Source organism: Polypterus senegalus, chromosome 6 (genome assembly GCF_016835505.1).
Source record: "Polypterus senegalus isolate Bchr_013 chromosome 6, ASM1683550v1, whole genome shotgun sequence".
NCBI classification, from domain to species: Eukaryota; Metazoa; Chordata; class Cladistia; order Polypteriformes; family Polypteridae; genus Polypterus; species Polypterus senegalus.
In genome coordinates, this window is record NC_053159.1 from 173,900,888 (window position 1) to 173,915,962 (window position 15,075).

At 42.3% G+C, this 15,075-nt stretch overlaps 1 protein-coding gene across 1 annotated transcript in view; it reads left to right on the top strand.

Annotated features, from left to right (window-relative positions):
- The window catches only part of col28a2a (collagen, type XXVIII, alpha 2a), a 149,586-nt gene that overhangs the window by 107,594 nt on the left and 26,917 nt on the right, over nucleotides 1–15,075 (top strand). Inside the window, exons 24-29 of the mRNA XM_039757571.1 lie at nucleotides 564–632; nucleotides 724–792; nucleotides 3,018–3,086; nucleotides 7,513–7,581; nucleotides 10,894–10,962; nucleotides 13,336–13,416. Of these exons, the coding sequence (XP_039613505.1) occupies nucleotides 564–632; nucleotides 724–792; nucleotides 3,018–3,086; nucleotides 7,513–7,581; nucleotides 10,894–10,962; nucleotides 13,336–13,416 (426 nt within the window). The remainder of the gene's footprint in view (nucleotides 1–563; nucleotides 633–723; nucleotides 793–3,017; nucleotides 3,087–7,512; nucleotides 7,582–10,893; nucleotides 10,963–13,335; nucleotides 13,417–15,075) is intronic.

A 15,075-nucleotide genomic window follows, 5' to 3' on the forward strand; every position in this document is an offset into this window, starting at 1 on the left:
AGGGGTGTGATCTCAAAAGCTGTGACTAGTTGTAATTGACGGGACGGGATAAAAGGACAGCTAGAGACTCGTTTCCTTATCCGATCTGTGGATTTCAAAACTCTTTCAGAGACCTTTAATTCAATGTGATTCTTCTCACATGTGTTTTCTCGACTTCGATTCTTGTCTCTCGTTAGGATTTCCTTGATAGTTTTATTTGTATTTTTTCCGATTTCATTTTTTTTACCCATATCTTCTGGTTCTGCTCAAAAAGCATACCTGCCAGTTCGATGTCAGGACAATAATACCTATAACAGCTTTATTAAAATAAGAATGAAAATCAAGATCATACTGCCCAGGATTGTTATTCTAATTATCATCTCCATTTCCAAATTACCAGTGGACATTACCTTTTTACGTGAGACATTTACAAAAACATAACTGGCAAAGGAGTAAGAAGGGTCAGTGTTGGCGGGGTATGTGAAAGTGACTGAACTGCGCTCTTAGTTTTATTGATTTCCTTAATGAAACCCTTCAGATTTACAAGCCCACCTATTACTCGCCCTTCTTTGTTTAATTAATAGGGGGAACGTGGTAACCCTGGACCACCTGGACCCTTTGGCCCCAAAGGTGATGGATACCCAGGCCCACCAGTAAGTGCAAGATTTATATGTGGCTGACTTTTCACCAATGTCCTTGTTTTACTTGGATGCTAAATTTATTATCTTATTTTTATTTTCACAGGGTCCTCCTGGGCTTACAGGACTACCAGGAGATACAGGACCTGAAGGCATTGGGCTTCCAGGACCCAAGGTTAGGACACACTGATTCTCAAAGTGTTTACCTGTGTATTGAACTTAAATCTGGTCAAAATAATATCTTGTTGATATCGCCTTGTCAAGTCACTGGCAGTTTTATAGAACAACTGCAACATTCAAACAGTTCTATCATAATCAGAAAAAATAACCCTGGTCCCAACAAAAATTGGTTGAAAATCATTGTTTGCCTGTGGTTTAACAAGTCTATGGTCTTAAACATAACAGATTCAGCCATGTACTCTAAGATTATTGAGCAGCTGCACATATGTGGTACCAGAAGATGGCCCCCTTTTCACCACAGGTGGTAAATTGAGTTGGGATAAAATGGTACAGACAGCAAATAAGAGCAGGGGCAATAATGAGACCACCCCTATACTGTTATGGTCTGTTGAGGCCTTAAGAACGTGAAGGCAAGGGTTCAAAGCTAGGACAGAGACAGGACAGGCTTGTCTTTGTGCCAAATGGTTTAGAAAATTGATGAATGCACTCACTGGCCACTTTATTAGGTACACCTTGCTAGTGCCGGGTTGGTCCCCCTTTTGTCTGCAGAACTGCCATAATTATTTGTGGCATCGATTCAACAAGGTGCTGGTAACATTCCTCAGAGATTTTGGTCCATATTGACATGATAGCATCAAGCACTTGCTGCAGATTTGTCTGCTACACATCCATGATGTGAATCTCCCATTCCAATTTCTGGTGACTGTGGAGGCCATTTGAGTCCACTGAACTCATTGTCATGTTCAGAAGACCAGTTTGAGATGATTTGAGCTTTGTGACATCAGAATATGGGCACACTGCAGTCAGGGATGGACATGGTCAGTCAGCAACGATATTCAGGTAGGCTGTGGCATTTAAACGATGCTCAGTTGGTACTAAAGGTTCCAGAGTGTGCCAAGAAAATATCCCCCACACCATTACACCACCACCACAAGCTGAACCATTGATACAAGGCAGGGTGGATCCATGCTTTCATGTTGCTGACACCACATTCTGACCCTACCACCCGAATGTTGCAGCAAAAATCAAGACTCATCAGACCAGGCAAGTTTTTCCAACCTTCTTCTGTCCAATTTTGGTGGCCCTGTGTGAATTTTAGTCTCAGTTGCCTTTTCTTGGCTGACAGGAGTGGCACTCAGTGTGGTCCCCTACTGCTGTAGCCCATCTGTTTCGAGGTTTGACATGTTGTGCATTCAGAGATGCTCTTCTGCATACCTCAGTTGTAACGTATGTTTATTTGTGGTACTGTTGCCATTACTGTCAGCTCAAACCAGTCTGGCCATTCACCTCTGACCCCTGGTATCAACAATGTATTTCTGCTCAGAGAACTGCCGCTCACTGGGTATTTTCCCTTTTCAGACCATTCTCTTTAAACCCAAGAGATGGTTGTGTGTGAAAATTACCAACAGATCAGCAGTTTCTGAAACACACAGAGCAGCCCATCAGGCACCAACAACCATGCCACATTCAAAGTCACTTGAATCCCCTTTCTTTCCCATTCTGATGCTTGGTTTGAACTTCAGCACATCGTCTTGCCAATGTCTACATACATTGATGGCTGATGCGTTAACAAGCAGTTGAACAGGTGTACCTAATAAAGTGGCTGGTGAGTGTATAGATCCCTTGCTGTATCCAGTTCTCTATAGATATTACCATCTAACATTTAAGTTATAGACTGTTTAGTTATTCTAATTGAAGTCTATAATGGATGCTTATCCAGGGCAGGGTCAATAGGTTAGCTACACCCTATCCCAGTAATCATCAGCTGTAAGTCAGAAACAATCTTTGGACTGTGAACTGGTCCATACACACACACACACACACGGGCCAAATCAGCAACACCAAGTCGTCTAAGCTGAATGTCATTAGACTGTTAGAGGAAACTGGAGAACCCAGATGAAACCAATGGGACAGGGAGACAATATGCAAACTCCACAAAGAAAGCACCAGGTAAGCCATCGTCTCCTTACTGTAAGGCAGCAGAGCCGCCATGCCACTCTATAACATGGAGTTATAACTTAGGTAATATAAAAAAGCAAACAAACAAAATACACTGAATTAAAACAGGGTCTCACAGCATTGGTCTTCATGTGATTTCTAGCACTGAAACTCCCAAAGAGTTTGTTTACAGGTCTTCACAGTCCATCTGAGCATAAACTTGGACGTGAGGCACTTTTAAGTGCGCTAGTGTTTACTGGGAAAGTCTTTTTCTCTTTCCAGGGTGATATTGGTGTCAGAGGATTACCAGGCCTTCCAGGCCCACCAGGTGAAGGACTTCCAGGACCAAAGGTAAGTCAGCAAAATTGTCAGTTCATTGCAAAATATATCTATTAGTTTGTGAAGATATTATCTGTATTGTTTCTATGTAGGTAGAGTGAGTTTTAAGATAGCAGGATATTGGATGCTGTTAAAGATGGAAACATACTCACAAGCGAGGAGAGTGTGTTGAGAAGATGGAAGAAGTACTTCAAGAGGCTGATGAATGAAGAGAATGAGAGAGAGAAGGTTGGATGATGTGGAGATAGTGAATCAGGAAGTGCAACGGATTAGTAAGGAGAAAGTAAGGACAGCTATGAAAAGGATGAAGAATGGGAAGGCTGTTGGTCCAGATGACATACCTGTGGAAGCATGGAGGTGTTTAGGAGAGATGGCAGTGGAGTTTTTAACCAGATTGTTTAATGGAATCTTGTAAAGTGAGAGGATGCCTGAGGAGTGGAGAAGAAGTGTACTGGTGCTGATATTTAAGAATAAGGGGGATGTGCAGGACTGCAGTAACTACAGGGGGATAAAACTGATGAGCCACAGCATGAAGTTATGGGAAAGAGTAGTGGAAGCTCGGTTAAGAAGTGAGGTGATGATCAGTGAGCAGCAGTATGGTTTCATGTCAGGAAAGAGCTCCACATATGTAATGTTTTCTCTGAGGGTGTTGATGGAGAAATTTAGAGAAGGCCAGAAGGAGTTGCACTGTGTCATTGTGGACCTGGAGAAAGCACATGACAGGGTGCCTCGAGAGGAGCTGTGGTATTGTATGAGGAAGTTGGAAGTGGCAGAGAAGTACATAAGAGTTGCACAGGATATATACGAGGGAAATGTGACCGTGGTGATGTCTGCAGTAGAAGTGAGAAATTCATTCAAACCAGAGGTGGGATTACATCAGGGATCGGCTCTGAGCCCTTTGTTATTTGCAATGGTGATGGACAGGTTGACAGACGAGAATAGACAGGAGTCCCTGAAGACTGTGATGTCTGCTGATGACATTGTGATCTGTAGCGATAGTAGGGAGCAGGTTGAGGAGACCATGGAGAGGTGGAGATATGCTCTAGAGAGGAAAGGAATGAAGGTCAGTAGGAACAAAACAGAATACATGTGTGTGAATGAGAGGGAGGTCAGAGAAATGATGAGGATGCAGGGAGGAGAATTGGTGAAGGTGGATGAGTTTAAATACTTGGGATCAACAGTACAGAGTAATGGGGATTGTGGAAGAGAGGTGAAGAAGAGAGTGCAGGCAGGGTGGAATAGGTGGAGAAGAGTGTCAGGAGTGATTTGTGACAGACGGGTATCAGCAAGAGTGAAAGGGAAGGTCTACAGGACGGTAGTGAGACCAGCTATGTTATATTGGTTGGAGATGGTGGCACTGACCAGAAAGGAGGAGACAGAGCTGCAGGTGGCAGAGTTAAAGATGCTAAGATTTGCATTGGGTATGACGAGGATGGGCAGGATTAGAAATGAGGACATTAGAGGGTCAGCTCAAGTTGGACAGTTGGGAGACAAAGTCAGAGAGGCAAGATTGCGTTGGTTTGGACATATGAAGAGGAGAGATGCTGAGTATATTGGGAGAAGGATGCTAAGAATAGAGCTACCAGGGAAGAGGAAAAGAGGAAGGCCTAAGAGAAGGTTTATGGATGCGGTGAGAGAGGACATGCAGGTGATGGGTGTAATAGAGCAGGATGCAGAGGACAAGAAGATATGGAAAAAGATGATCCGCTGTGGCATTGCCAAAAAAAGAAGAAGAAGAAGAAAGATGTTAGATGCTGTCCCACCACATAAATGTTTTATTATTTTAATAGTGTTTCAGTGGCAGGCACATAACACTGTACATATCAACAGAAGATAACTATGCGTGAATCTGGGTTAAATGTGGGTGGGAAGCATTAGACAGATGCAATATTTCTAAACCAATCTAATGCCTCATGAAGACGGTACTCAAAGCAGAGGCAGTGATTCTTAGATGGTAAAGAGTAATGGTGCTCTTGTTATTCTGGTCTGACAGAGAGCACATCCATGGTCACAATAGATAAACCTTCTATGGGTGAAAAGTCTTCTAAAATGAACCCTGTTCAACATATACATGTGTGTAGGGTAAACCAGATTCTACTTTGGCATATGTAGGCATCACTGAGCTAGTGGTGAAAGTGAATGATGCATTGCTGATGGCCATATGTGGTCTCTGTTTCTCACCATGACAATACGGTCAGAGTCAATGTTAGGTTCAAAGCTTTGGTAGCTTATATTCTCAAAAAAGATGAACAGTATAATATACATCCAAACTTAATGGTGTACCACCACAGCCAGTTTACTGAACTTCCGTTAAGCATGCTGATGAATGAAAAGACGTAGGAGATACAGATTTCAGTATACAATACACCGGAAAAAAGAAATGTGCCTAATGACATTGACACCACACCAGCAGAACCATGAAACTGCACAGAATTGACCTTCTGATTGCACATCTAAACTAAATCAAGTTAGCATTACTAATTGGAAATGTCCATCATGCCATACCAGTATATAGTCACATCATTTTTAGGCACAGTATACATTGTAAATGCCAATATGGATGGACTGGCAACCCAGAAGGAGAGGGGCAGGTTCCTTACCCGGTCAGGAAGTCCCAGGTGGGTGGATAGGCGTCCTGGCTGGATTTTGTCTGCAGGACTTTTCCTAGGAGGAAGAAATTTAGGAACAGGGAAGGACTGTCTCCGGGGGCTATTTAATCCCCCACTACACTAGGTGGTGGCTTCTCTTTGGTGGAGCTCTCATTTATACTCCTTGGGCAATGTAGTCTTGTCCTGTTCAGAACTATTATCATGACTATTCATGACTCTGCATGATCCAAGTTCATACATCACACAACCCAAATTGGGTCTCAACCCATAGCTTAAGAAACACTGATCTAAGCATTGTGCAGAAGCTATTAAAAAAAGCAAATACGACATTAGGTTATATTGTAAAAACCATTGAGTATAAATCAAGGAATGCTACGCTCAGACTATATAACACACTAGTGAGTCCGCATGTGGAGTACAGTGTGCATTTCTGAGCACCACATTACAATAAAGACGCAGCAGCACATGAAGCTGTGCGGAGGAGAGCAACCGAGTGCCTCCCAGGACTTAAGGACACGTCGTACTGTGACAGACTCAGAGAATTAAACCTGTTTAGTCTCGAGCGGAGGAGACTGCATGACAACCTGATCCAGGCCTTGAGAACCCTCAAAGACATTGATAAAGCAGACCTAATGATGAATCGCACACTCAAGGACACCTGTAGAAATTAAGGGAAAGTGCATTTAGGACTGAAGCCAGGAAGCATTTCTATATGCAAAGAATTGTGGGACTCTGGACCAAACTACCAAGACATGGAGTTGATAAAGAAACCTTGACAACCTTTAAGAAGAATCTGGATGAGATTTTAGGGACAGCTTACCTGTTATCTAAATAAGAAAGCTTGATGGACTGAATGGTCTCCTCTCATTTGTCAAATTTCTAAAGTTCTTATGTGCAAACAAAGCAAATCCACACCTTCAGTGAGTCTCTTTCATGGATCCATGCTAGGCTGGTTACTTTCGATTTTCAGGCTTTTTAAGGTTTAAAGGGTTATGAATGCCCCCCACCACCGTATTTTTCCGCTTGCTGACAGCACTCCATTCAAATATCCCCTAACGGCGTCTTCATCCCTCGTTAGCCTGAGCAGCAGCTCCACACCAGGCCCTCAACAGTCAGATCATGGCAGTCCAGAAGGTCAGATGGCACTGCCACATTATTAACTTGGCAGCCATCATTCAAACACAGGACACGCTAACATTATTTGCGTATTTTTCCTACAGTTGGAGCTCAGGCAGGCTCAGTGGGTTACACTTTTCTGCGGAAAGTAACAACTGAATGGGAGCCCTGGGGCTTAAAGTCCATCGTCCAAGGCACATGGCTGTACCATCTTCCTTTATTCGAAGGCTATAAGTGCCTGCGTTAAACCCACCACATTGAACACGGGTTAGAAAAAGAATTCCAATAAAGGAAAAGAGCTGGAATGGCACTACTTGTGACCCTATGAACCTACAATATGGCTTCAGGGTCTTACAAGTTTTGCCATTCTTATCTGGCAGTTCAGTATGTCTTCATTTTTTTTTTTTATTTTACTCGACTTCGTGGTGCCTCTTCCCAGAACTCTCCGTAGTTAAGCCACTTATATTTTGTCTGAAGGACTTTTAATTCCCTTTATCATAGGCCTGTCAGTTACAAGTGCACTTAAAGAAAAAAATACAGCCTTCATTCGAAAAACGCAGGGATAATTTAAGAGATGAGTTGGCCTGTCTGCATTCTTTACAGTAATCCTGAACAGAGAGCGCACTTTCCTTTTAATTCTTACAAGATGAAGGTTCTTAAGTTTACAATAATAATCTCATGTGGCATTCTCATATCTTCTTTTTATTGCACAGGGGAATGTGGGGCGAACAGGATCCCTGGGCCCACCAGGTCTACCAGGAGAAGGCATTCAAGGTCCAAAGGTATTTTTCTCACTGTTCTCGTCTTCTGACAAGTTAAGAAAATGCATGTATGGTGTGTGACGGACAGCCGGGTCCCATGCCCAGCCGGGACGCCTTTGCTGCATACGTCCCGGGGGAGCCATCATGGACATGGCAGTACCTCCCCCGGGGCGCTTGGGGGCAGTCTCCCTGGCCGTGGATCTCTCCTCAATCTCCCCCGTGGCTCCATGGGACATGGAGTCCACCACAGCAGCCTGGTTGGGAGATGGGGTGGCCGCTAGGGGGTGCTGCAGAGAACCAGCCACCACACTGGACGGTTTATCAGCCCCACCCAGAGGTGCAATTAAGACCAGCTGGTCAGGCACCTGGAACACTTCCGGGTGGGGTATAAAAGGGCCTGCCTCCCAGCAATCGAGGCCAGAATCGGGAGGAAGAGGACGAGGTTGCCTGGGAGGAGTGGTGGAGCAGGAAAGTTTGCATTGTGTTTGGGTTTTTGTGCTTGGACTGTGTTGTGCCTGTGGGACACGGGGAAGACGTGTGCCCATGGCTGAAGAAAATAAAAATAAAATTCTTGAGTGTGAACACGTGCCTCTGCGTGTTCTGTGCCGGGTCGGGCGCTATAAAGCGCTTTTTCACAGGTGTAACATCAAGGTGCGTTTGAGGGCCGTGCAGACACAGGCAAAGGACTGGCAACCTTCAGGCTATATTTCAGGGTTTTGGGGTCCAGAGGTTGTCTCCTTAGAATTGCGCCAAAGGCTGAAAACAGGTTTGAACAGTCAATCTCAAGGACCACTTTCACACACACCATATTCACGCACAGTGACAATTTGCAGTTGATAATTAACATAACCTAAATCAATCAATCAATAGAAAACCCATCCATCCGTTATCCAAACTGCTGTATCCTAAGTACAGGGTCATGGGGGTCTGCTGGAGCCAATCCCAGCTAACATAGGATGCAAGGCAGGAAACAAACCCCGGTGGGGCACCAGCCCACCGCAGGGCACACACACCCACACTAGGGACAATCGCCAATGCACCTAACCTGCACGTCTTTGGACTTTGGGAAGAAACCAGAGCACCTGGAGGAAACCCATGCAGACACGGGGTGAACATGCAAACTCCACGCAGGGTGGACCCGGGAAGCGAACCCGGGTCTCCTAACTGCGAGGCAGCAGCGCTACCCACTGCACCACTGTGCCATCCCTAAATAGAAAACCTTTGTAACGAATTCATATTTGCTTCACCACACGACGAACCATCTCAAGATCGTTTAACACAAGGCTGCAGTACAAATTGTGAAAAAGTGAAGTAAGTCCCCAGAACCAGAGTTGTTTTTATCCATTCATCCACTTTCTAAACTTGTTTTTCCATTCGAGTTATGCCAAGCCAGAGACCACCCTGGATCAGGCACCAGACAGGAACCGTTCTTGGACAGATCTCACTCCACGTCAGGACACTCTCATGCACACACCAACACGTACACTGTCACAGTTTTCTTTCCTAACAGTGGATAAGAATGTCCATCCATCCATCCATTATCCAACCCACTACATCCAGACGTCACGAGGGTCTGCTGGAGCCAATCCAAGCCAACACAGGGCGCAAGGCAGGAAACAAACCCCAGGCAGGGCGCCAGCCCACCTCAGGGTGCGCACACACACACCCTCACACCAAGCACACACTGGGGACAATTTAGAATCGGCAATGCACCTAACCCGCATGTCTTTGGACTGTAGGAGGAAACCCATGCAGACACAGGGAGGCCATGCAGACTCCACGCAGGGTGGACCCGGGAAGCGAACCCGGGTCTCCTAACTGCGAGGCAGCAGCGCTACCCACTGCGCACTATTTTGCCTGTGATGCTGATAAGACGGCCCTGATTGAAATAGGGATGTGCAGATAATGGAGCTGTGAGCGTTAAGGTAAATAGTACAAACTAAATGTTTATTTGCTCTGTGCATAGCGGCTTGCACGTCACAAGCTACTTCATTCACCTTATCGTACTTTTAAGTGCAGTGTGGGTAAAAACTGGTCCAATACAAAGATATCCATCAGGAAGCCTTCAGCAACGCCATTCAGCATCATACAGTACACACTGAATTTAATCTAGTGAGAAATCAAGAAAAATGACGAATTTTATTGGCTAACTAAAAAGATTACAATATGCAAGCAACTCGGGCCCCATCTTCAGGCAAAGACATAATCAATATGTAATACATTGATGGATTGGCCTCCTTCATGGATGGGAAATGGCAAAGAGAGATGTCACATCCCCGACGCTTGGATCGAATAGCAGGTTTCACATTGGTCTACAGCAAGTCATAGCAACTTACACTAGTGACAGTAGTGCCCCTCGCTCGGCATGTAGTGTTCAACATTAAGTCGCAAGGACAAGACCAAACCTTTATTTTGCTGGAATTTAGGCACAAGGTCATAATGGAAGGAGCAGGTGAACAGGCTCACCGTGAGCAGATCATTCCTTCACACGACAGGTGGCAGTGTCCCTCCAACCTAAACCCGATCAGGACACCCGCAGGATGGCATGGGAGTTCGAGTCTGGAAATACAGCCCTGTCGGTATCTTTGGGGACCAGCAGAGGGAGCTGCCGGGGGAGGACTGCCCTTGTTTCTGCACAACCCAGAAGTGCTCTGGACGACCTGGACAGGAGACTGGAAGCAGTTCCCGGATCTTGTTAAAATGGAAGCTTGCTGCCATACTTGAATCGAGTCAGAGTCGAGAGGCAGCGGGGAACACCCAACGGAGGTCGAAAGGAGGAAGAATTTATCTGTTTCCATTGGGCTTGTGCAACTGTTTGAAGAGGTGATTTGGAAAGGTGCTTGTCAGGGGAATGAAAGTTCTTTATTTTATCCTATAAACTTGTGTTGTGTTACTGTTGTGTGGTTGCACTCCATTTTAAGAAAGACAAGCTCACAAATTCGCCAGTGCTTTTCAATGGGAGACTTTGAAATTTTACAACTGTGCACGGTACGATCTCTTCAAGATACTTCAGCGAAATTAATTTGTCTACACATATTTCCTTGAAGAATAAGTGTGACATATTTCAATAAAATTGGTCCAATGACTTGTCCAGTCTTTAGTCTCTTTTGCCTGAGCCTTTGCCAATTAAATCTAAACTTCTAATACAAAGTACTTTATAATTTGTCTTTTGTAACTTTTTTCTTTGTAAATTTTTATCATGCTTGCTACGAATGGTTAGTACAGTATATAAGATAAGAGTGATCAATTTTTTTGTAAGAAGTTAATTGTTGCAAAAATACAAAGAAACCAAATAGTTTTGCTTCACTCCTGTTTTGTTTGTAAATGTTTTAGGGTGAACATGGAGCTCAAGGCGTCACTGGGCCAAGAGGACCCCCAGGGGAAGGCTTGTCTGGGGCAAAGGTATGTCGTTTGGAAATATAGCAGCTCTTAATCCTAAGAGGATAATGTGAGATATGCATGTTCATCTCATACACTCTGTCTGAAATCTTTATATATATAATGTGAAGTTGACTGACTGAAAGACTGACTGACTCACTCACTCACTCATCAACAGAAAAACTATTACCCGTTTAGTTAAAAAGCTGAAATTTACCAGAATAGTACATCTGGGGCAGGAGGTATCTGATAAGAAAAGGGCATCTTGAAATGTCAATCAAACCCCTCCACAACAGAACAAAATAAATACGTCAAAATCTCAAAACTACTTTGATGGAACTGATTGAAATTCAGTGATGTTATAGAAAAAAGAAAATTGGCCAACATGTTTTTTATTTGCCGATAAATGTTTTGTTTGTTGATATTTATTAATATGCTAACTTGCTGTGTTGAGAGCATGCTCTATGCAAATGAAGGACGCAGCAGAAGTGATTGACAGGCCGAACAGCAGCACTAACCAATAGGGTGGACAATTGAATGAACAAGAGGTGGTGTCTTGGATAGGAAAACAACAGACATGATCACGTGTGTGCTCACCAACAGTCAGGTTTGAAATGAAGGCAAAAGCCTGGCAAAGCTCAAGGAAGATGCAAAGCTATCTATCTATCTATCTATCTATCTATCTATTATATATTGCCTTTCATATCTATCTATCTATCTATCTATCTATTATATATTGCCTTTCATATCTATCTATCTATCCATCTCTTTATTAAAAAAACAAAGGACACAGAGATAAAACAAAAATTCATAATACAATATTGGAAAGAAACTATATAACCTGTCTGAGCCTCTCTTCATAGGTTCCTCTTATATAGTGCCTTTCATTTCTGTTACTGATGAAAATCTATTTTACTATTTAACATACTGTCTCATCTGTCTATCTATCTATCTTATATAGTTCCTTTCACATCTATCTATCTATCTATCTATCTATCTATTATATATTGCCTTTCATATCTATCTATCTATCTATAATATAGTGCCTTTCCTATCTATCTATCTATCTATCTATCTATTATATATTGCCTTTCATATCTATCTATCTATCTATAATATAGTGCCTTTCCTATCTATCTATCTATCTATCTATCTATTATATATTGCCTTTCATATCTATCTATCTATCTATCTATCTATAATATAGTGCCTTTCATATCTATCTATCTATCTATCTATTATATATTGCCTTTCATATCTATCTATCTATCTATCTATCTATCTATTACGTATTGCCTTTCATATCTATCTATCTATCTATCTATCTATCTATCTATCTATCTATCTATAATATAGTGCCTTTCATATCTATCTATCTATCTATCTATCTATCTATCTACAGAGTATACAGAGTATATTTATTTAGTTAGTAATAAGAAGATTTAGGAAAAAAATATTAATTTACAACATAACATAATAACATAATATTTCAATGATAATGATACTACTCAGTGACGTATGAAAAGTAGCAGATCTTATTCTTAGTGTCAATATTGTTAAGAGTTTAATGGCTCTCTAAAGATAAACACAAATGTTGTATTACACTTGAAAAGTTATTTTGCTATGTTATTATTGTTAGAGAATGTTATTAAAGATGTTACTGACAAGTTTGACGCCTGTGCAGAAAATGATCTCCACTGGCAGTGCGCCGTAACATGCTCATGAAAACAGACCTCAAGCCCACCTTTGTGATAACTGGCACATCAGCTTATCACCAACTTTTTCCATACAGTCGCCAGTCTTGGAGGCTCCCTCTAGGGTACGGATAGAAGGGTTTCTTGGCTTTAGCTCGTTGCTCAGAGAGCCACTTTTTTCACCAACAGCTGAATTGTGTGTTCACACAATGGGATGTTGCTTGCTGTGTTCACAAATATACTCCTCCACAATTGACATACACTGTTCCAATGAATGTCTTCTCTCATGCAAGCACAAGGAAAACATAACTAACAAAATTAACTTTTACTGGTAATTCCTGCTAGAGCCACGTGAGTAATTTTGCCGCTGCTTTAACCAGGATGGCGCTCCCTGCTGTACCAGTGGGCCACTTTTTCATATGCCACTCTCCATTACACTCTCTGTGTTCAGTAACCCAACCAACAACAGGGCATTCAAAGGAGGTCCTTTTGTTCTTCTTTATTAAGTTACCTGACAGTCCAGTCAGACCACTACATTAATCAGCACACTCACATATCACAAACATCACACACATCGGCACAGCAGCCCAACACCACCTCAGGTCACACACCGAGCATTGTAAAATAGCTCTTGTAATACTTTACAAACTTAAACAAGCTTTTTAACACTTTTCTTTTTCTTTGTTCAATGTCACAACTGCAGGGTGACCGTGGCTCTCAAGGAGAGAAAGGAAAAAAAGGCGAGAAAGGAGAACTTGGTGATTCTGGATTCCCCGGAGAGTCGGTATGTACAGACTGATGCACTGTACGTAAAGATCCAGTCATTACTTAATTCTGGGTCAGGAATTTCCATTTCTTTTGTCTCACCCAGATTGTTAGTACAGTTCAGAAAACACAAGTGCCAGTAAGACCAAGCAGGGCTAAATATAAAGGGCATGACTACTTACTGTTTAGTGGCTCTTCATAGTGCTACTGAATAGCCAGGAGCCCCCCAGTGTAGTGTGGAGAAATCAATAATGGACAGCAGACCACATGGCTCTCTTTACAGAGCTTCACAGCGGGTGACCTTTGACAGTCAATAGCATTATTCTGTACTGTTACAACCCAGCGAGCCTTTAAACCATTGTCCTGGCAAGCACACTTAGGAAATGGAGGACATGGAATCTATCATCTACCATTCTTTCAGCCTACCTTTTCCAGTAAAAACCCCTCAAATTTGTCTTAAAAAAGATTTTATCTCCTTTCGCATACTTGTAAGTTTTGTCAAAATGAGTGGACATAACCACGGAAATAAATGCAAGTGTGGTAACAAGGCACACAGATATCTGTGGTGAGCACCAAGAAGGGCTAAGTATAGTGTGTGAGAGGAGCAGGCACTGATGGATCTGCGCTGAACGCTCACGTGACAGTACGACTACACTAAACTACGCTAAACTACACTACACTAAATAAACGAGGGTTGTTTTCATTAAAAACAATCAAGTATGGGGTGTGTGTGCTGTCCTGCAGCTGACTCTTGCCCAGGTAGGGTGGGTTTCTGCATTGAAGTTGGCACTACCATTTTTTTAGTTATCATTACTTTCTCATATTTGAATTATACAGAAAGTATTGTAATTGTCCAAAAATTCAACCTCAAGATTTTGATGAATCTCGGCATTTTAGGCCTCCCTGAGTCTGATTTACTTTCTTGTAAGTTAAGTATTGTAATCGTCCAAAAATTCGATTTCAACATTTTGATGAATCTCGACATTTTAGACCTCCCTGAGTCTGATTTACTTTCTTGTAAGTTAAGTATTGTAATCGTCCAAAAATTCGATTTCAACATTTTGATGAATCTCGACATTTTAGACTCCCTGACTCTGATTTACTTTCTCAAAGTATTGTAGTCATCCAAAAATTCTACCTCGGAATTTTGATGAATTTTGACGCATTAGACCTCCCTGAGTCTGATTTACTTCCTTCTAAGTTAAGCATTGTAATCGTCCAAAAACTCAACCTTGAAATTTTGATGAATCTCGACGTTTTAGACCTCCCTCAGTCCAATTTATTTTCTCGTAGGGGAAGTATTGTAATCATCCAAAAATTCGACCTCAAGATTTTGATGAATCTCGGCATTTTAAGCCTCCCTGAGTCTGATTTACTTTCTCAAATTATTGTAGTCATCCAAAAATCCAACCTTGGAATTTTGATGAATTTTGACGCATTAGACCTCCCTGAGTCTGATTTACTCCCTTGTAAGTTAAGTATTGTAATCGTCCAAAAACTCAACCTTGAGATTTTGATGAATCTCGACGTTTTAGACCTCCCTCAGTCCAATTTATTTTCTCGTAGGGAAAGTATTGTAATCATCCAAAAATTCGATTTCAACATTTTGATGAATCTCGACATTTTAGACCTCCCTGAGTCTGATTTACTTTCTTGCAGAGAAAGTATTGTAATCGTC